Source organism: Martes martes (assembly GCF_963455335.1).
Source record: "Martes martes genome assembly, chromosome: 3".
In the NCBI taxonomy this organism is placed as follows: Eukaryota; Metazoa; Chordata; class Mammalia; order Carnivora; family Mustelidae; genus Martes; species Martes martes.
This window is the reverse complement of record NC_137890.1, coordinates 160,855,204-160,878,359: the sequence shown is the minus strand read 5'-3', so window position 1 is coordinate 160,878,359 and position 23,156 is coordinate 160,855,204. Positions and strand designations below refer to the sequence as shown.

The 23,156-nt window shown below is 44.2% G+C and overlaps 1 protein-coding gene across 4 annotated transcripts in view; it reads left to right on the top strand.

Annotated features, from left to right (window-relative positions):
* The window catches only part of RHBDD1 (rhomboid domain containing 1), a 124,922-nt gene that overhangs the window by 82,923 nt on the left and 18,843 nt on the right, over positions 1 to 23,156 (top strand). For 2 of the 4 annotated variants that reach the window (XM_080799139.1, XM_080799140.1), the window contains exon 7: positions 1,087 to 1,222. The exons of the other annotated variants lie outside the window; for them this stretch is intronic. In XM_080799139.1, coding sequence (XP_080655265.1) covers positions 1,087 to 1,106 — 20 coding nt within the window. In that variant the 3' untranslated portion in view covers positions 1,107 to 1,222. Of the gene's footprint in view, positions 1 to 1,086; positions 1,223 to 23,156 lie in introns of those variants that run through there. 4 annotated transcript variants of the gene reach the window in all.

The window sequence follows — 23,156 nt, the reverse complement described above, 5'->3', positions numbered from 1 at the left end:
CTTTCACCCAGTGAGGAAACAGACTCAGAGAAGCCCATCACTATCTATACACATGTCTGTGAACTTGGCCTCAGTTACTGTCAACAGTGTCCTGCCCTGGGGATGCACGTATGAAGTAGGCAGGTGTGAGGTCAGGCAGTCAGGGAGTCAGGACCTCCCTACAAGGTGCTAGATCGGACCCACATTTCTAGGGCTCCCATGAGCCACCCTAGAGCTGAACCCCTGCGTGAGACCCCAGACTTGACTGCACACAGGCTTTCAGTTTTCCCTTGCCACCAAGGTCAGAGTCCACGTAGCCTTCCGGGGAAGGGGGAGATGGATGAGGAAGTGTGACAGGCAGCTCTCATGTTTGTGTGCTAACACCTATTAAGGTGTTTGCTGTTATTGCTGTGTGGTTCTGCTTTTTTTTGACATAGGAGGGGGCAGCACTCAATTCCTTTTCTAGAAGTTCTACCTGAATTCCAGATGTCCCAAAGTAGATGGTGCTGAGGACCTGAGACAGGTGGTGATGGGTACCTGAGCTCATCTATCACCATCTTTTGCGATTTGTTTGGGCAGTGTTTGTCATTCTAGTTATAAAAAGCAATATATATTCACTGTGGAAAATACAAATAAGAAAAGAAGACAAAAGTAATCCATAACCCCACCACCCAGAGAAAAACCACATAACATTTGAGTTGTATCCTTTCAGCTACCCATAATACGGGTGGCGGGAAGAAAGCACCGCAAATGATTTGTTGAAATTCTTTCCAAGTCGAAAGGAATTAAGTGCCTGTCCATGGTGCTGGGAAGGTTCCCATACCCACGCTGTGCTACGAAGGAAGCATTTGTAATTATCTTTGTTCTTTCCGATTGTGAAGTGGTGGCACAGAGAAGTCAAATGATTTGCTCAGGGTCACATTCTAAGTGGTGAACACCAGACAAGAAGGCCAGACTTCTCTGTTCCTAGTTGGGATACTTATGTATCATCCAACAGAGCCTGTTCAGAAGAAGCCTTTCTAGGCTGCCACCGAGTTTTCAGTTACTGTAGAGACTGCGCCATAGAGTCAGGATGGAAACTGAGCTGGAGTTTTGTTTGTGTTCTAGGAGCGGATTGGCTGTTGTGATCTTCCTGAATTCAGAATCCTGAGAACTGAGATGGGTGTGGCCACTCTGGAATAGTCCGGGCTATGTTTAGAAAGACTATTACTTCTATAGTAACAAGGACATTTCTTTTACTGTGGTCCTCGCCTGTGCATTAATGGTTGGCTAAGTTCTTTTGTTTGTTTGGTTCTGGGTTGTTGTTGTTTTTTTTTTTACAGATCTTGAAAGCATCAAAAATAGCAAGATAAATCATTTGTGTAGGGAAAGAACACCCCTTAACACAAGAAACCTGCACCTCTGGTACCTTATAGGATACACACACCAAAAGAAAAAAAATTATTACTGTACACAATCATAAATCATATGCTTGGCTGTCATTCATTTCTACCAAATTTATAGCATATGAGCATAAAAGCATTTTTAATATGGGCACATTAGTGACATTTTAATTAAGGATATTTGTATCGTTCATTTAAATAGGGCTCTGTTTTTTTGTTCAGTAGCTTTCCTTTTAGAAGAGAAATGATTCAGAACAAAACCAGAATAAATGTGCTCACATTCAGTGTGGCTTAAGACATCAGAATTTTACATCAGGCTGTTACACATTTCTCCCACTCCTCGTGAATGGGAATTTTTCCCAAGAGAATTTCTGCTGCCCTTTGTTCTGCCTCTCAAAGTCCTCTCTCTCAGAGTTGTGCACAGTCTTCCACCCATTTTGTTGTGTTTTGTTGCTAGTAAGAAAAATCAAGAGTCATGTGTCAGCTTCCACTTATTATAGAATCACAAATAGCTTTCACAGTGGTCTAGTTTCATCACATGGCAGTTCTCCAAGGGTCCAGAACTATTTATAAATTCTGTTGCACTTAGTTACGGAGAGCCAGATGTGAGAGTCATGCATAATATGTATTTATATATCTTCATGAATCTCAATTAGGGACCAGAAATTTTCTTATGTCACATCTGTGTTATTTAAATCTATTTTTTGTTATAACACAGGACTGAAATTGTGCAGTGTTATGAAGATTACTATAAATATTAAGCTGATTAAAATTACATTGTAATCATCTGCTTTGGAAAAATTGCAAATGGCCTAATCGTGGCATGATAAGGGACAGATTAAATAAATCATCATGTAGAATACTATTCAGCCATTAAAAAGACAGAGAAACAGGTTCATGGTGTATCAAATGAGAAGCAAGGATACAAGCGGTATTCTCAGTGAAAACCCATTCATTTTTGAGAGACCCAGTAAATGTGCTGTAAAAAAGATTGGGATAATATTTAACAAAATGCCCATTATCCTTATTTCTCAAGAATAAGATTATGGTGACTTCTATTTTCTTGTTTTGGCTTAACTCCATTTTCTAAAATTTCTGCAAAATCATGTGGAAACTTTAGAAGGAAAAACATATTATTAAAGAGAATCTATGCATTGCTAAAAATATTCAGTATTAGCCATGCTCTTCTCTGATGTTCTCCAAGCTGCATTCCATTGAAGGCATCAGGTTGCTACAGAGAAATGCAGAGACACCTTTACGTCATGCATTCATGCCTCCAGCCTCTGCAGACTACTGATGGGCAGTCAGAGTGATGGGGGAGACTGGGCAGAGCCCAGGGTCTGAACTAGGATCTCTCCAGCTTCTGTCTCCCCTTTTCCTTTCTGCTTATCCCTTCCTTTTCCTTCTCCTCTCCACCCTGAACCTTCCGGGCTAAAGTTATCCACACCCTGCGGACAAGAAAGCCAACTGCTCCTGCCATCAGCAGCTAGCTCTCCCCGCCGACTGCAGTGGTTTCCTTCTTAAGGTTCCAAACCTTCTAGTTTGAGGCTGCTTTGGCACACAGGTTTGGAACCATGGCACCGGGCAGTTCCATTCTACCTGACAATATATGAAGTGTAAAGCTTCGTACATTTTATGGAGAGTGGTCCTTTCCTCTCTGTTCTTGTGGTAGTTGGAACACAGGGCTTGGGTCGCCAGCGAAAGGAGAAGTCTGGTGCGCTTTCTGTGGAAGAGCATTTTTCTGTTGCAAAATACAGTTTTGTGTTACCAGAAAACAGTATGGGTTGACTCTTGAATCACTGCATTTAGAATTCTTTACAAATCAACCTAAACCACCCAGAGCCCAGTAGTTTTTAATTTTCAACTCAGTGAGACTAAAAGGAAACAGTTTGCTTTTGGCTACAGTGATGCTGAAAGAAAATAAAATGTAGCTAGTCCTTCGACATTAAGGGAGATAAAGTGTTTAATAAGTGTCTTCTAGAAGAAGTGACATCTGTATAGAACACCTGCTGTCTTCATTATAACTTTAAATAAGCTGTGTCTCTGGGGGTTTACAGGGCCCTTCTTTTGGCACACACTGCTGTGACAAAGATAAGTTTTAAAACCCCAAGTAATTTGCTGTTGTGTCGAGGATGCTTTTTGGTGAGACATTTGGGGGTGCAGAGGGGAGTAAGCCCCTGGCTTAGATAACTCAGGCCCAGCAAGGTCCATTTTGAGCATAATTTTGGCAGATGACGGTTGTCAAGTTATGACATTTCCTAGCCCTTGGTAACCCTAGTGATTCACTAATTATCATGTTAATGTTTTCTATAGCACAGAAACATGTAGGCCATTCTTCCTGATATGGGGGCATAGCTCTTCAGTGGAATTCTGGATTTCTTCATACACTTTGAGAAAGGGACCTGAGCTATGCCTCTGCTGATGGTGTGTTTCTGTTGTGTTTTAGTCTTTGCTGGTCCTGCCTGTAGGGACAGGGTGGGTGGACGTTAAAGGAACTTCAGGGAGAGCCTTTCTCAGAGTGCCTTTTAAAATCCCCTGCCGTTTTGGCAGGTTGCAATCGAACCAAGAATGATTTCCATAAGCAGTGGTTGTAAAAAACCATGTGGCCCCAGAAAAATAGTATTTAACCAGCAATGTGGTTCATCTTATTAGCCCGAGGAGAAAATAACTCCCCACCAAATTCTACTCTATTATAGATAAGATTGTTTGAAGCCAAAATCAAAAACATCTGTTTTTTTTTTTTTTAGCTACATGAAACTAATGCTTTGTCCCCCAAAGCAGCAGCAGTTTGTACAGATGCCGCATACCCTGTATCTCTTAGACCTTGACACCATACAAGGGGGGCATCTTCAGAGTTCATGAGCAATTAGAACATTCCTTCCTGTCAATTAACTGGCAGAATAATGAGAGCAAATGAATGTTGTCCTTAAAAACACCTAGACTTATATTTTCTAAAAAGCATGCCTTGCTCTTTGCAGTTCCATGAACAGAGAAACAACTACTTAACATTAAGATAACTTAAAAATTGCACCTACAGCAACCAGAAGACAAAGGCATCATCATTTCCTTGGGACCCGGAATTCATGGATCGTCCTCCTGAGGAGTGTCGTCATAGTATCTGCCGTCACTTAAGTGTCACAAAGGTCGGCAGGCAGAACACTTAGGTAGAGCATCCTTTCTCATAGTAAAGCGTGTAGAATATCCAAGTTTGGGGTTATCTGGGTTATTGACCCTAAATTTCAGTTAGTGGGTTCCAGCCCATGGCCCACCTAAGGATTATGGTTTTTCCCCTGAAAGTGATGAGTTATAAAGGCTTTGAACCAAGAGAGGAGAAGAGAAAGTGGGTGAAGACCCCAAGATGAGAGGGTGGCCCATTGGAAAAACTAAGTTGTCTGGGACTGCAAGCCGTTTTTCAGGTGGAGCCCCAAGTGGCCAGCTGGGTGGGAATTCGGTTGTGAAAGATCCTGTACCCAGTGTTTAAGGCTTTTGTAGGGGACCCTGGGGACAGGGGGAGTTTTCAGTGAGGGAGCAGCAAGAGCAAATACAGATTTGAAGGTCACTGTGCTGTCCCCCATGTGTGGGGATTGGGTTCCAGAGGGAGAGACGGAATTTAAGTGAGTCCTAGCATGCCAGACACCATTGTAAGTGACCTGTGTGTGTGTATGTACATGTGTGTGCAGGTACATGTGTTAATCCAACAACAGTGAAGTGAATCTTACTATTTACCCATTACAGAGGAGACAAAACCAAAGGGAGGCCAACCGAGGTCGCATAGAGCAGTAGAGCCACGACATGAGCCCAGACAGTCTTGGCTCCAGACTCTGTGGACCCAGGCATTGTTACTTACCCTCTCATACTGTGTTGGTAGGGTTGTCCTCACCATATTTTAATTAATAATAACTAATAATACATAAATAACAATTGAATTAATAGTAACAGTACTAGTATTCCACAAAATGCTGCCAGTACTTCACTAGCTTAGTGAATTCTTTGTATTCACAATCATCCCTATTGGAATGAAATTATAGACATTTTAGTGAATCAGAGTTGTGTAAAATATTCATCAAAAAGTTTCAGATTACGTTTTCCAAGGAGAGGTCACTTGAAGATCTCTGTATGGGAACGTGTGTGGCAGATTTCATGGTTGAGTCTTTTTCAGGGCCTACCACTGGATCCGTGTGACAGTCCAGGGGATATGAAATCCCAGAATGTTCTCTGACCCACAAGTCACAGTCCGCTAACTGTAGATGGAATCTTCCAACTCAGTGGAAAGACAGGAGAGGCAGTATTAAGAATAGAAGAGAGTAGACTTTTCTGAAAGATACAGCTCACCGACAGCAAGGAGAACTGAATATATTCCTAAGTGCAATGACCTCACTTGGTTTCTGAAAACAGAATAACCATTGTTGTCCCATGTGTTTCTGTAAGCGAATGGTGACCCTGGGTGCATCCAAGGACTATAATTCATGAAAGACCAAACATGCAGTTGACTAGTATTTAAGTAACTAGTGGAGATGGTTTAGAGATTTTGGTGGCGCTCAGCTGCTCACCCGTTCAAATCACCTGGGGGCCTTTTTAAAATTATGAACCAGGACCCATAGCCGGTGGGGTTAGGGTGATGGAGTGTAAGGGAGGTGGCCGTGTGGGCCCAGGCACTGGGGTTGCTTTGTAAGCTCCCCCAGTCTTCAGGTGGAGCGATCCTTGAAGACCAAGGTGAGAGGTTCCCATTGATCTCTAGCAGAAGGCAGTGGACACTTTTTTTTTTTTTTTAAGTTGGAGGTACAGATAATACCACCCATTTCAGTAGTACCTAGATTTCTAAATTCTGCATATATAGTTTGTAGAATGTATGGAAAATCTATACTGTGCCAAATAGGAGCAAGATAGCTCCCCTTCGTCTCCCAAAATGGAGATGAAGACCACATTTCCTGCCTTCAGAGAACTTGGTCAAGTGGGAGAAAGAGGAAGGGTGTAAGGAGGGAAGAAAGTAATACGGCATCAGCAAGACTAGCTCTTATTTCTGTGAAACCATCGCTAGGAAAGGAGAAGGGAGAAGGCTGGTTGGGAATGTTGAAGGATATGAAGGATGGAAGAAAGGGTGGAAAGAAAGGGAAGAAAGGTGGTACATGGTTTCTCAACATGTCTCCATGACGAAAAGAAACCCCCCCAAAACAAAAACAAACATTAAGCCCATCTTACATCACATACCAATTCTTATTGGAAATCATGCAATTAAGAAATTATAAAATAACATGTTTGGTTTTTGTTTATTTTGTTCTCTAAACTTAAATTTCACTGATGAGGAATGGAATTTTAATGATTATTGCTCATAGTGCATCTATGTATTATTATTTTGCCTTTTAACATGTTTCTTCTTAGAGGAATGAAATTGTCAGGCTTTTTTTTTTTTAAAGATTTTATTTATTTATTTGACACAGAGAGAGAGAGAGAGATCACAAGTAGGCAGGGAGGCAGGCAGAGAGGCAGGCAGAGAGAGGAAGGGAAGCAGGCTCCCTGCTGAGCAGAGAGCCCGATGCAGGGCTCGATCCTAGGACCCTGAGACCACGACCTGAGCCGAAGGCAGAGGCTTAACTCACTGACCCACCCAGGCGCCCCTTGTCAGGTTTTTTCATGGTTAGGGAATTTGCAGTTCACAAGATCGCCAGTTAGAGACAATTCTAACCTGACGGCTCAGCTGTACCATTTAAAGAGAGCTCGGCTGACACTTACGGGAAATCTGCAGAACTGTTCATCTGTGGGGCCTGTGGCAGTGATTTTGCCTTACAAGAATCACACAGAGTTCTTGTTAACATAGTGGTTCCTGGGATTCTAAGTCTGTAAGAGTATTAGGAATGGCCTGGTCCTAACCACCTTGGCAACGTGCACCCTGGGGGAAAAGGTTGTTATTGGCTAGAGCCTCGTGGCTTATCCATCCTGGAGCTTGTCCTGGAATCCACGTCATTACACTTCCCACTTGGAGCTGTTTCTACCATATCATGCAAGTTCATTTTTTTAAAAAACGTATTATAGCTTTTTAAAAATTTTTATTTATTTATTTATTGCACAGACAGAGATAACAAGTAGGCAGAGAGGCAGGCAGAGAGAGAGGGGGAAGCAGGCTCCCTGCTGAGCAGAGATCCCGATGTGGGGCTCGATCCCAGGACCCTGAGATCATGACCTGAGCTGAAGAAGGCAGAGGCTTAACCCACTGAGCCACCCAGGTGCCCCTGCAAGTTCATTTTTAAGCAAAATATGCAGTCAGAAAATAAACAGAGTTCTTTGACAAGCAATAATGCACATTCTGAGCATTACTAAAGCTTCTCCACTACCTTAGAGGATTGTCAGTAGGATCCTTTGGTGCCCATTTTGCTTCGAAAGCAATTAGTGATAGCAACTGGAGTAGATGTGGGAAGATACATCCTTCAGATAAGTTTTAACAGGTTCCAGTGATCAGGGTGGATCCGCTGGCTTTTTCATACATCTATAGGAACTGCAGTGGATTTTCTGTTCCTTTGTATTTAATAAATATCCTTGTGAAATGATCCAGAACATTCTCCAACTAGATTTTCTTTTTATGTATTTTATGTATTTTGTGTATTTATTATTTTGATGCCATAAATTTTTGGCGGGATTGGTTTTAAGGTATTGCAAGATTTTTAAGACAAGATTAGGGATCAAACTTACCATATTTATTAGTTGTATAGTTTTATGTTTATAAAACAGAAATCAGTTGTAGTATCGACATCTTGCTGTATTCAGAAATAGAGGATCTTTGAACTGGGAGAGACCTTAGCAGATGCACTCTTCAGTGATTTCTGGAACACTCCCTGTAGTACTGGTGAGACAGGCCATCTATATATGCTGTCAGATATAGGAGTCTCTGGAAGGACCTTGTCAAATAAAACACAGAATAATTCACTCTTTTGTGGACTGGTGCCAAGTTGGTACTTAAGGGGATTAAAGTTGAAATGACTTGATTAACTGACCCTAGTTTCACATTTTATGGTATTTTATGGTAGTTACCAGGTAAAGTTTAGCCAACCAGACAGAACAAGCTTTTGCTTATCAAGAATTTGATTACTAATTTCTTAAGATTGTATTTATTTTTCAAAGAGAGAGAGAGGGAAAAGCACATTTCCCACTGAGCAGGGAGCCTGATGTTGTGGGGCTCGATCCCAGGACCCTGGGTTCATGACCTGAGCCGAAGGCAGACACTTAACGACTGAGCCACCCAGGTGTCCCTGACTACTATTTTTTATGAGTAAAGGGAAAAAGGAAAAGAAGTAAGCAGAAGGGGCTCAGAATCTGTAAACCCCTCAGTGTTTGACGAAGCCCTTTGCAGCCTTGCTTTCCCACCTCGACAGGGGCTGGGTCTGGGTTTTGCAGTCAGTCAGGCCCCACCCAGTTGGAATCCCAGCTGTCTCCTCTTCACCAATGAGCAGGGTCATTAAGGGATTTATGAGGATTTGGTGGCGAGGGAGTTAAGCTGTGCTCCAGGCGCTGTGGTGGTGGCCACCTGAGATGGGACGAAGGGCATGCAGCAGAGAAGGCTGTCGCTCTAATGCCTCTTCCTGCCACTTCACTTTCCTTTCTCCTTTGCCACATGTTTTCTCTCTCCACGTAACTTAGAGCACCTGCCGAAACCTTTTCTTTTGGCATCCGTTTCAATTTTGGAGATTTCTCCCAAAAGGTAGTAATGGTAATGAACACTTAAGCCACTAACATTTAGCAAGCTTCTTAGGGACTATGCAGAGCAAGTTTATTACATGCAATTTTTTTTTCCTGTTTACTTTTCGCAAGAACTTCCAAGTTAGGACCAGTTGAGGCTTAAAAATCAAATGTAATAGAGTCAAGGTATGAACGAGACCTGTCTGACTGCAGAGCTCTTCATCACCCTGCAGGTCACACAAGGGATCTCCCTCTAGGAGTGTTCACGTCTGTCTTTGCCACCATCCCAGATGGCGACAGTTATGAAAACAATAAGAGCTAGTACAGGCTTCACCCGGGGGCTGCTCGAAGCCCCATGCGTGTATGGCCTCGTTGGAGGCTCACCACAACTCTGGACATGCTCAGTCACTAGCCCCATTTTTCAGGTGAGAAAACCAAGGCACAGAGAGGCTAAGTAACTTGTCCGCTTACCCAGGGTCACACAGGGTTAAAAGTGGTTTTCCAACTCCAGGTCTTTGTCCCCCAGCTGTCTTTCCCCTCTCATTTGACCAGTTCTTGAAACTTACTTTACAGTAGGTCTGACGACTCAGAGAAGAGACAGGAGCTCCCTCCTGCCCACTTTAACCGTGCTGGCTACGCTTTCCAGCTTTCAGTAATGTGCACACTCTCTCCTGATCCTCGAGCAGTCCTTCCAAAGGAGTGATGTATTGGCTACTTCATCCAGAGGCTACACAGAGACTAATGCCTAAGCAAGGAAGAACAAACAGCAAATTCATTAACTAGGAATCTATTTACAGTCAATTCCCAAGGCTCATTGTGCAGCCGGTGCCTCCACATCATTTAGAGCTGCTAATAAATGAAAGTCTTTGCATCTTTCCAAGTGTCTTGATATTTACAAGCCTCGTATTTTACCATAGGAAGCAGCCTCAACAAGCATATTCATGTGTTGACAGTTCTAATTAATACAAGTAATTAGTCCTGACAGTGGAACCGTGAAAAGAAGACCCATTCATAAATTTGCTAATTATGTTACTCTGCTCAGAATTTAATCGTGGCCTGGTCTTTCATCATGTCTATATATGGGCAAAAGGCCATCTTACTAAATTCTCCTGACTTCTGCATTTACTTCTGGTAAAGGAATTTTGTTGAGATGAATTTATCATCAGAACTTAATTCTCCAGCGTGGGAAAGGGGTAAACGAGAGGATGGGAAAGCCAGGCAAGGAAGGAGGGAGAGGTCAAGTGCATCCACAGGCTTTCTTACTACCTAAACCTTGTACCTTTTTCTGTACTTGTTTTGATGCCTTTTCTGAAAACTCAGTTGGTTTTGTTTAGGCTGTTGGGATGTTTCTGGGACAGAAAATTTGAAGATAATTAATTCGATCCACAGTTGAGCTCTCTTCTGTCTACTGTAAATGGCCTGCATTTTCAAGGAGGTTTGCTCTGGGGCAGGGTTTCTTTAGCACTATTGACCTTTTTGGGCTGGATAGTCCCTTGTTGGGATGGCAGGGGTCTGTCCTGTACATCCTAGAATATTGAGTAACAAATAGTCCCCACCCACTGGATTGAGTGCACCTGTCCCCCTAGTTTTGACAGCCAAAAACACCTCCAGACCTTGTCTGGTGTCCTGGGGGGCACAGGCACCCCTAGCTGAGAATCACTGCAGTAGAGAGAAGCTTTAGAAAAGAAATCAGGTAGAACTTGCATTTAGGACACTTGCATAGAAACAGCTGTTGTGAACTCAAGAAAGCACGTTTAGAAGTACCTTAGTGGTATGAAATCCAGATTTGGAATGATATTTCTTGAATTGCAGTACCTCCTTCTTACCTCTTCACTGTCAAGGTCCCTCTCGTCCTCCTCGTTGGAAAGTAGAGTGGCGCTCGATAGTGGAGAAGCTGTATCCAAACATATCTTTACTTCTTGTTGTGAAATATCCTGGGCTCTGAGCATTCATGGATTCCATGTTTCAAGTTTCAGCCACTTTTAGGTGATCTTAATGTTTTGGCTTTCCAGTCACAGGTGTTCTTTGTCCCCCTTTCCAGTCCATTAATTCCTTCTCTTGCCTCCCCACTCTGCTTAGATTTCTGGTCCTTTGTTTCAGTTACTGTCCTACAAATACTGCCCATGCCTTTGCTGTTCAGTCCTCCTTCCACCTATCTGGAAACAGCCACAGGTTCGGATGAACCCAGCCACTAGGCTTCTCAGACCCTCCATTGGGCAGCCCAGTCTGACTGGAGAACGTGACCCAGCAGAGGAGACTGAGCCTATTAGAAATGCACACCAACATCCCAACTGGCCATGACTGCCCTAAGAAAAGTGGAATCCCCCTGAAGGTAATGACTTCAATCTCCTATCAAAACTACAAACTTGGGGCACCTGAGTGACTCAGTCTGTCAAATTCTTGGTTTCTGCTCAGATCCTGATCTTGGGGTCCTGGGATCAAGCCCTGCATCAGGCTCCATGCTCTGCAGGGAACCTGCTTGAGATTCTGCCCCTCTTCCCACATGCACGTGCTCTCTTTCTCTCTCTCTCTCTCAAATAAATCTTTAAAAAAATACTACAAATTTACCTGTACCCATTTCTAGACTTAACTCACCCTTTCTGACAGCTGAATAAGGAGGTCTCCTTATCACAGACATCCTGACTTCTCAGGAAAAATCTTTTGTTACTGATTGATCATCCCTTTCTCCCTCTGTCTTCAGCCTGTTGATCTCTACTGGATCTTTCCTGTCAACATTGAAACACATTCTAGCCTCTGTCGGGCCTCCTCCCAAAGGAAAGACAGAGCAGTAACACAGCCGCCTTCCACTCACTTGCCTCTTTCTTCCCATTGACACCTCTAGTCAGTTGCTTCCCGTCTTCACTTCTTCAACTCTGAATTTTGCCGCCGCTTCTTCGATCAGGTTATGGCCGCCATTTCTCTAATCACCCAGCTCTAGCCAACTTCTCCAGTGACCTCGGTGTTGCCAAGCCTGGGGTCATTTTTCTTCACCACATTTTCTTATCTTAAAACCGTACCTTTTGCCACCCTTTCCCCCTGAGGCCCACTCCACTGGCTTTCTGGCTGCTGCTCTGGCGTCTTTCCTTGGCCTCCTTGGCAGGTTCATCTCCCTTGACTTCAGTTTTCTTCATGACTTCATTCTAGATGTTCTTTCTTTCTTTTTTTTTTTTTTTAAGATTTATTTATTTATTTATTTGAGGTAGCGGGGAGAGTGCACAGCAGGAGAGGCAGAAGGAGAGAGAATCCCAAGCAGACTCGAGACCCAGCATGGAGCCCGATGTGGGACTCAATCCCAGGACCCCAAAAGTCAAAACCAAGAGTTGGGCGCTCAGCTGACTGTGCCACCCAGGCACCCCTAGCTGTTCTTTTCTTCTCCCAGGCTTCAGTTTCTGTTTGCCTGCCAGCAACTTCCACATTTATCTCCTCAGCCCAGATCTCTTTTTGAGCTTCTGAAATTACATGAACACACTCAAGGATATCTCAAATACAGCAGGTACAAAACCAAATTCACAATTACCTTTCTACCTCCCTGACTTACTCCTCATCAAGCATTGTTAGTAACCAAGTCCTCTTGGTACTAATTCAAAACATGACTCATGTTCTTCCAGTTCTTTCCAGTGCACTAGTCTGAGCCAGTGCTGTTTGTGCCCAGAAGGTAAGTGAAGGTAGAGAGGTAAAAGGGCGGGATCACGTAGGGTGTTTTAGGCCAGCATAAGCAGTTTAGTTTTCCTCTGAGATAGGCCCATGAGAGGGTTTTGAGCAGCAGAGTAACATAATTGAACTTTATAAAGGATCACTTGGGGGGCGCCTGGGTGGCTTAGTGGGTTAAAGCCTCTGCCTTTGGCTCAGGTCATGATCCCAGGGTTCTGGGATCGAGCCTCACATCAGGCTCTCTGCTCAGTGGGGAGCCTGCTTCCTCCTCTCTCTCTCTGCCTGCCTCTCTGCCTACTTGTGATCTCTCTCTGTCAAATAAATAAAATCTTAAAAAAAAAAAAATAAAGGATCACTTGGGCTGCTATGTTGACAATGGTCTATAGGGTAGTATAGTGGGTTGAGTAGTGACTCCCAAAAGACATCAGAATGTGGCCGTATCTGAAGTGAGAGTCTTTGCAGGTGTAATTAAGGTAACGATCTCAATATGGTGGACCCTAAACCCAATGACACATCAGTCCATTGCATCAGTCCAGGCAAGGGGGGGACCACAGCTCCCATCAGAAAGCCACCCTAGAGGAGATCCAAAGAGGTCAGCTTCTGGGTACATTTTGAAAGTGGTGCAGAAGGATTTTTTGACAGAATAGTTGTGATGGTAAGGAAAGGAGGAGTGAGAGGGGACTGAGGTTTTGGCTGAGGGCACTGGAAAGTTGGAATTTCCATTAACCTGAACGTGCAGAGAGAATAGATCTATGGGGAAGAAATAAAGTTCAGTTTTGGACTGAGGAGAGTGAGGGGCTTATGAGATCTCCCTGTAGGGATGATGAGGAGGTGGTTTGTATGAGGCCAGATGATAGTTGTGGTCTGAAAATATGTTTGCAAGTCATCAGCATGGCATAAATGGATTTAAACTCATGAAGCTGGATGGAATCTCCAAGGAAGTGAGTGTAAAGAAGGAAGAGAATTGAGCACTGAGTGCCTGGGTCTCCGACATGAAGTTTGAAGAGAAGAGAAGGTACCAGCAAAGGAGAGTGAGAGAAAGGAGCCAAAAACATGGGAGAAAATGGAGAAGAAGAGAGGGTAGCTCCTTGGAGATAAGTCCAGGAGGAAGGAGTGCTCAGCTGTGCCAGATGGCCCTTGTAGTCCTTGTGGAATGATGGCTGAGAACTGGGCCCTGAATTCAGCAAGGCCAACGTCAGCAATAGCCTTGACAAGATCCTCCAGGAAATGAACACTGGCTGGTGCTATAGATTCTGCTTTTGTCTCTTGTCCCATCGGAGTTAGAACAGGAGTCCTGTGCTTTTTAAAAGCTTGAGTTTCTTAACCCCCACCCCTACCCCTGATAACTAATGAAAAGGGACCTGATAACATACATAGGCTGCATTGCTACTACTGGGTTCCCCAGCCTTAGCTGGTGTTTAATCAAGAAACCCCTCGTTACTCCTCCCAGAGCTATAGTAAATTGTCCATGTAAGAAGCAGCTTCATCACAAAGCAGTTTTTGCCTTTGATTTGGACCATCTGGCCTTGTGTTTTTCATTGTAAGGTTAGTTTGTGAAATTGGTCTTTTCTCTGCCTGTATTACCTGACTATATACAGAGGGTTCTCCTAGGGGGGCTTGTCAGTAACTCCAAAGCAGCACTATCCAAAGAACTTCCTGCAGTGATGGACGTGGTCTGTCTCTTCAGTGTCCTGTAGTGGTAGCCACTAGCTACATGTGCTGAGCTCTGGGAATGGACAGTAGTTAGCTCCCCCTTATCTTTGAGGGGTATATTCCAAGCCCCCCCCCCAGTGGGTGTCTGGAACCTCAGATACTACTGAACCCTGCATATATGTTTTTCCCTATACGTACATACCTATGATAAAGTTTAGGAATTAGGCTCAGTAAGAGATGAACAACAATAGTAAAATAGAATGATTGTGACAATAGACTATAATAAGAAGCTAAGTGAGGGGTGCCTGGGTGGCTCAGTGGGTTAAGCCTCTGCCTTCGGCTCAGGTCATGATCTCAGGGTCCTGGGATCGAGTCCCGCATCGGGCTCTCTGCTCAGCGGGGAGCCTGCTTCCCTTCCTCTCTCTCTGCCTGCCTCTCTGCCTACTTGTGATCTCTCTCTCTCTCTCTCAAATAAATAAATAAATCTTTTAAAAAAAAAAAGAAGCTAAGTGAATGTGGTCTCTCTTTCTCTCAAAATACCTTGTATTCACACTTCCTGTGATGATATGAGCTGAAAAGATGACTACGGGATGAGGTGAAGTGAGGGCAGTGACATAGCCTGGGCTGCTCTTGACCTCGTGATGATACGTGGTTCACAGTGGAAAGCAAAACCATGGACAAGTGGGGACTCCTGTAGTCAGTACAACAGAGAAACTGAATTTTTAGTTTCCTTCATTTGAATCCATTTAAGTAAATAGCCATGTGTGGCTAGTGGCCATTGGTCTAGTGTAGATCTAGAACACAGTTTCTCAAAGTATGTTCTGGGAACCTGTTAGAAATACACATTCTGGGACGCCACTCCAGGCCTGCTGAACCAGAAACAGGACGGGGTGAGACCCAGCGGTCTGTTTCAGCAAGCTCCGCAGGTGAGCCTGATACCCACTCAGCAGAATGCCCCATCCCCAGAGTTCCTGAATTAGCAGGACTGGGATGGCGGTCTGAGAATTTGCTTTGCTAACAAGTTCCCAGATGACGCTCTGAAGCTGGTCTGGAAATCACATTCAGAAGGTGGTGTAGAAGATGGATCAGTTCTTTATGAGGCCCCCAGTTCCCCAGGAATGAACCCCATGAATGCCACATAACTAATATTTGAAGTCAGGACATCCCAAATGTACCCTCTGCGCTTCCCGAAAATCTTTCTGTGTTCCCATGAGCTAGTAACAAAGACTTTCTGGCTCATAGAAGGGCTCCTAAGTACTTGTTGAATTAATAAAGAGATTTATATCCTTAGCCTGGGTAAAGTGTCTAGAGTTAAGATCTCTTACCCTGCCTGTTGCTTTCTGTATGTGATCACTTTTTAGCATTCATGATAACCTGTTAGTATATTTCCGCTTTTGTGTTCCATAATTCTGCAACTTGTTTTAGGAGAAACCATTGTCAGCATAATTTTTTTTACTCTGTATTTTTATAAATTTAGTTGCTAGAATGCTAAGAAAGCAATTTTTGATAAGCATCATATGCCCCCTGCAAGAGGGCTCATTTGGAAATGTGTCTTTTTTGTTGTCCCTTCGACAGGGTAGAAGTAGATAGGTTGTAATCATCATTCAGTGCTTCGGGCCCAGGAATGGGCCTGCGTGCAAAGGATCGTCCTGTCCAGTGACGAGAAACCAGTAGCCTGTTCATGGGTGACAGAAATCTCTCCTTTGTGAAATCACCTGTAAGGCTGTGACCCTCCTTTGCTAGTCCTGTTTCCCCACGAGCATCTTGTAATCAGGTTTACTTGTTTCATAGGAGGATGAAGCACTCTCTCTTCTGCTCTTACATAATTTAGTTCTTCCAGTGGATATTTATTCATATGTAATGCTAAGTGCTGTGTGGCTTACAGAGATGCCTGAGACCTGGGCCTCCCTGCAGAGAACTTACAATACTAGCAGTGAGCTAGAGAAATAGCTTCAGAATTATATAAATGATAGGAACAGAGAGGGAGAAGCAACCAGTGAGAGACATAGTGAATCTCTGCCAGACATTGGCTTATGTAGTCATGGGCACTGAGCAGGGAAGCCTGAAACCTATAGGGCATGCCTGCAGGGGTGCCGGCTGAAGCCGCCATCCATACGTGGAATTTCTTCTTTTTCAAGGAAACCTCAGCTCTGGTCTTAGGGCCTTTCTGGCTTAGGCTCACCCAGATTATCTAGAATAATCTCCTTTAAAGTTGACTGATAATGGACTTTAATCATATCTATTTAATACCTTCACAACACACCCCAATTAGGGTTTGATTGAGCAACTGCGACTGCAGCTGAGCCCAAATGACACATTTTAAAAAAAGCCCATCACACTTAGAGACCGAGTGTTTAAGGATCCTTTCTTGGAAGTGTGGCATTTGTTCCAGTCCTTAAAGAAGTGGAGATTCTAGGATGTAGGGATAAAGGAAGTAGGCATTCTAGAGAGTACCACTATTAAATATTAATAGAAATGAATAGGGGCACCTGGGTGGCTCAGATAAGCATGTGACTCTTGATTTTGGCTCAGGTCATGATCTCAGGGTCATGAGATGGAGCCCCATGTCGGGCTCCGCACCCAGCGTGGAGCCTGCTTGAGATTCTTGCTCTCTCTCCCCCTCTGCCCTTCCCCACCACTGCACTCCCTCCCTCTCTCTCTCTCTCTCTCTCTCTAAAGAAAGAAAATTAAAATGAACAATAAAAGATACCAAGACAGGAATGTACTGTTGGTGTTGGCACACTGGCTAGTAGATGCACCACAGCCTTTCTCTGAACCTGATCTCTGTTTGCTCATCTTAAAAAATGGGTCGAATGCTCATCATGACTGTCCCCTAGGATGGGATGAGATGATATTTGAGGGTACATTTTGGAATCAGTAAACACTACGAATGCTAAGGCATTTTATAGAGATCGTGGTGGTGGCAGTATTTGCATGTGAAGTTTGGTTAAAAAAAAAAAAAAGAGGCTGGGCAGGTAAAGCAGTCTGATTATTGTGGGCTTTGCCTAAAGTTTGCATCTTTAATTTTTGGGGAAGAAAGGTATTCTCTAAAGTCCAAATGTACTGAAGGAAATAAAAACTTCTCTGTATACGTAGCCATGCCCCGTTGTCGAAAAGACACGGTCGCCATTTGCTCTGGGCCTAGGACGACTCAACTTCTTTTTTTTTTTTTTTTTTTCCTACAGAGGCAGACCTCTGTTTTTGACACGATATTGGGGATGAAGGAGGGTCATTTATTATAAACTTATTGAATACTTTGCCTAAATAGGGAAAAAGAATTAAACCATTTCCAAGGAATTTGTTCCAAGTTTCTTAGGTAATGGCCGATGGAGCCAGCTGACTCCGTCACCACAGAGAACTCCAGAAAGGGATGCTCCAGTGAGTGCAGTTTGACACGCTCCTTTTTTTCCTCCTTTTTCCAGAGCTGTGCTCGACAAACCAAGCTAATTTTGCCAAGCCAGCCCCCCCCAATATTGTTCAAGCCATATGCATTTTGAAGGAAATTTAATCCATATGTTCCTGAGTCACTTACGCCTAAGTCATGAAAATGTTATTTTGTAAATGTGATTTCATGTTTGAAGTCGTCGTAAAGTATTTTTAGGAGATTTTTCCTTCTTCAGAATGCTGTTTGTCTTGGTTTGTTTTCTTGTTTTATTTAAACACACGGCACATCGTCGTAACACCCATCCTGTGGTTAGACACAAAGGGCGTCTTGAAGCCAGAAGGAGCGTCTAGTCTAACACGGTGAAAGGAGCCAGTTTTCTCATCACACAAGTTGATAAGTGTTCTCATTTACCCTTCAGTGTTTTCTGTGGTGTTCTGGGCTGCTTTTAACCTGGTCGTAGCCCACCCCAACCCTCTCCCATGCTGCTCCCCGAATGGGTGCCCATGAGAGAGCAAAGGGAAAAGAAAAGAAAAAAGGAGGATAATAGAACCAGACTGCCTCCTGGATCTGTGTCTCAGCTGTGCCACGTGAGCCTTTCTTCCCAAAACGGAGTTCATGTCCCCTTTTACCTACTGGCACTGCCAGCTGGGAGGACTTAGGTGTTTCATAAAATGTCTGCAGAAAAGAAAAGTAAAACAATTTAGGAGCAGCCTATGGCTTTTCATTCTTAGGGCAGATAAATGGTGGTGCCTGCTTTGGACTGAAGCTGATTGAAAAATGGTTTCATGTCTTTTTCCCAAAATAAGTTTTCTTTCTTTCTTTCTAAAACCTCTGCTTCTTTGGAGTCGGATGATACGGATTGAGATTTGTCCGTGCATGAAGCATCCTGGTTTATGTGTGTCTGTCCATCGGGAATATCCTTTAGCTTGCAGAGGGCACCGGAGAGGCCTTACTTTCAGGGTCTGGTAGGGACGTGTCTGTCTTGAGCTCCAGCCCTTCGCAGGCAGCAGGTGCAGCATCTAACATTGTAAGAGACATTTACCTCTCAGAGGTCCCCGGAGTTCAGGGGTTAAAACTTGGACTTCTTGGCAATCTGAGCTCGTGAAATACATTCCCATCTTTTTTTGTTTGTTTGTTTTTAATTCGGTCCTCGAAACTGCCCTGAAGGCTGTGGTTTCTGGGTTTGGGTCGACTGTTTTTCCATAAGGAAATTGAGGTTCAGAGAAGTTATTTTCTTAGATCTTTCCCACAGGGAGGGCGGCCGTTGGTGTGTGCTTCTGACCTCACTCGACTGTAAGCTCGGTGAGAGGAGTGATGTCCTGGCCATCGTGTGGGGATGTGGAGGACCTTTGTGGGCTTTTATTTTTGGAAGTCTGACCTTACATCATTTCAAATGTACTAAAACATATGACTATGTGACTTTTTTTAATCCAAAAGTGAATCTTCATCTTTCTTCAAAGCTCTAGGATCTGGTGACCTGTTGAACATGGTGGAAAGCTAGGAGAGAGATCCTTTCCTTATGAAAGAAAGAAATACAGAGGGACTCAGTGAGGAGGGGAGAGGCTAGGATTATCTGAAGAGCCATCCTTTTCTTCCTTAGACCTTGATTTCACCCTAGAAAAGGGGATCCCCACTTCTGTTGATGGACACTGTGAGTATTCAGTCCTCACCAACCTCTTTGGAGGCCTCCGGAGTGCACTTGAACTAAACTCAAAAACCTGCAAAGCGGTTGATGGGCTGAGTTTCTGGGTCAAGGCAGAAATAGTGGAACTTGCCCTCCAACCCTGAAAATTCTTTGGGATTCCGTCATTCAGCAAATACTCATGGGCCTCCTGCACTAGCAACACCACAGTGACCAGGACAGACTCATCCGGGGCTCTGTCCCTCCACACTGGATCAAACTCTTGCTCCTCAGGGTACCTTTTTTGAAGTATATTTGACATGTCTTGCTTTTTTATTGCTCATTTTTTTGGTTGGATTGTATGCACATGCCCAAGTGACCTTGTGTATTCCGGAGTCCTTCTGTGTATAAGCTAAAGTTAGAATGGGGAAGGAAACCTGTAACATAAAAATGGGGCATGTAAAGTTTAGTTTCTCCACTGCTAAATTAGTTTTCTGTATTTCTTTTCAAATCTCTTGATAGACCTGACCTACAGAATAAGAAGATGGAGTTCCCTTCTTGAGTCCGTACTGTGCCTTCTGACACTGCCCTTCCTCATCCAGTTCCTTCCAAGCTCCCCACAGAGACCCTTGTTCATTTTCAATACTTCTTTTTTGCATGCATGTCTGTGCCTGTATGGTTCTTAAGTGACCTTTTCCTAAACTCATTGAGGGCATTTAATATGGACAGGAATCCCAAAGCATATTCTCACCAGAGAAAGAACAAGGTTTGCCTGCCATCAATTTAAGGATATGATTACTCAAAATTTTGAAATGTTTTCTTGCATTGGAGATGTTGGTGACCAAGAAGTGAGTGCCTGAGGGGAGGCGTCTGGCCTCCTTGTCTAAGGAAGTTGGGAAGGTGGTATTTTTATATTCCCTTTTCTACTCTGCTTCCTCATATGCTTTGCTATTTACCCAAAACTCTCCCCATTGGAAGATTTGTATTTATTTATTTAGAGTAAAGCTCCATGGCGTTGGGTGTCTTTCCCAAAGCAATTCTGAGATGTCACCTCTCCTACTGACTCTTTCTTCTCTGCCCAGTACCCTTCAGCGAGAACTTTTCTAATATTTTATATTCGAGTTTTCTTGTTAGAAAAGATGATAAATTAGACCATGAGGAAACAAGCCTGAAAGTTCTAGAGATTGTCATTCTTGAAAATGCCAGGTCTTTCGTGATTGTCATCATTATTGTCTTAAGGAGTGAAAACCAAATGAGAAGAATGTGGAGCGGCTGTTTCATTCATGGACACACTTGCCACTGATTGTATCCCCCTCCAGAATTTCTGTGAGTCTTAGAACAGCTCTAAGGTCAATAGATCCTTTGGTCCTAAGATCATAATCCTGACCGTTGACCCTTCTAGCTGCTCCCTCTGGAGAGTCCCCTTTTTGTTCAGGTACGAGATTGGCCGCTGGGCATGTGCCGGACTTGAGGGTTGGCAGAGTCTGTGGCGGGGCTCCCTCACAGCCTTGCCACACTCTGGCATCTGTACCCAGTATCCTAGGCCTTGACAAGTGACCAAAGTCAAAGATCCCTTTTCCGCGGCACAGGGAGTAACAATTTGAATGAATAGTTAGGATTCCAACCACCGTGAATGCTCAGCACTCAAAAGTTCTAAACATACTTTGCTGTCAAACACGGGTCTGAAGTTCAGGTTGAAATGAGCTGTGCCATTGGCTCGCTCTTGAACCAGGTGGGAGGAGCAGTCAGTTGAGGAACAGGGAGCTCTTTGATGGGAGACTCACTGCCCACCAGCTGCATGTCTGAGTATTTGTGGCCTGACATCAAAGAGAAGCCACTGCTCTAACAGGGTCGGTTTATGTGTTATGTGAGCAAGACTGGCAAGGCCTTATGGCCGGCTGGGCCATCAGAATGACCCCTATTGCTGGAAACCTGGTTGTAGCACATACTGCTTGAGCGCTCACTCGGAGGCATGTCTGCTGTTGGTAAGAACGAGGAGGGCTAGGTTCTAGTTTCCGAGTTATTGCAGGCAAGCTGAGGGACCTGGAAAAATTGTCTGAGCTTTTGTGAACTCCGTTTCAGGATCTGTAAGACAAGGGGGTGTCTAGGTGGCCTCGTTAGCTTTAGAAATTTTTTGTACATCTCATACTGATTTTCATGCACATTAGGTCCCATGGATATGAACATATGCACGCATTTAAACCACATAGCCGTATTCCTCTCGGGCTTAAATGGTCTCGTCAAGAGAAGAAGCTGTACCTTATTCGTCCTTAATCCAGAATGGTGCCTGACCCCCAGCTGGTGTTTTCAGTTCATGTTGGTCATATAAATTAAGGAAAGAGGGGAGAGGCAAGTTGCTAAAATTTCAGACTGCCTCAGAAACTTTGGTGGAATTAGAAATTACAAGCTCTAAACTGAAATAAAGGAAGTTAGAGAGATGAAAATGAGAAAACTAGCTGTGTTCTCTCCCGGCTGTCACTGGCTTAAGGCACACTCCCTTCTGTCCATCACTGTGAAGGAGTCCTGTCACTGTGATACCCATTCAGTCCTTCCTCTGTACCTGACACCTGGTAGGCACACAATAGAATGTCAGGTGAGTTTTCTCACTAGCCGAAGATTATCAGGTGAGGTGGCTCATCACTCACTAGAACTGAAATTTGAGAGCATGTTTCCTTTCCACCAAATTTTACTAGACTTAACACTTGACTCACAGGGTCTTCTCAGCGTCAGTCCCCCAAAGGGCAGGTCTGTGGGCCCTGTGCTGGAACTTGAATGTGCTTCAGCCGAATCAAGGCCTGACCTCACAGGGTTGTGTGATTGTTGCCTTTTTTGAGTCCCGGGAATCCAGGTGGTGACTTCCGTTCCATCTCTTGTTTCTTAATGAAGATGTTCCGAAAAGAAATCTGGCCATTTGATTCTTCCAGTTGGTTGAAAAATAAAGAGGAGTTTACCCCGGACCTGATTTGCATGTGTGACTCTTTAGTGACAGGTTCCCTCACAGAAGGCAGGGAGGTGGTGACCAGCCAGGGCCAAGCACGTTGTCCTATAATTAGAGCTCGTTCCTGTAAGGTCCCTGTCTTCACATGTAACTGACCTGGTGCCCCCTTTGCCATTTGTAGGCCATCTATCTCTTCCAGGCTGTGCTCCCACGCCACAGATGAGGCCTGGGTCCACACAGGGACTGGCCACAATGCCTGCTGCCCTCAGCTCATTCAGTGCTGTGACCCCATGAGCATGTGGGGAGAATCGGGTCTCCCAGTGGTGGTAAGGAAATTGTGTATTTAAAGCTGCCGGTGTATTACTTCCCTTCAGTCAGCAGTTCCATTTCTAACATGGGAGCTTCAGACCTGAGCTCTCGTGGAGTCTTCTAAGAATTAACATGGTGCCGGGAGGATAAGGGAGCATAAAGAGAAACTCTGACAGGACCGTGTCACACACCTGTGGAGTAGATGCCCTTGAGGCTCTCACTCAGGAACAGTTTGCTTGCCTTCCTCAAAGTGGTCAACCCCTCGTAGAAGGGCCCTTCCTCCTGTAGCGAGCCAGTTCTCAATTTTCCTCACGTTTTCTCATTTCCTCCTGGAACTCTCAGAAGCCAGGCCAGTCCCACCCAGATAACAGAAACTGTTGGATAGTCTCTTTCTCTGTCTCTTTTTTAAAGAATTTACTTATTTATTAAAGAGAGAGAGAGAGAGAGCGAAAGAGCGTGAGCATGAGCAGGGGGAGGGGCAGAAGGAGAGGGAGAGGGACAAACAGACCCCCTGCTGAGTGGAGAGCCCACCATGGGACTCTATCCCAGGACCCTGAGATCATGACGTTG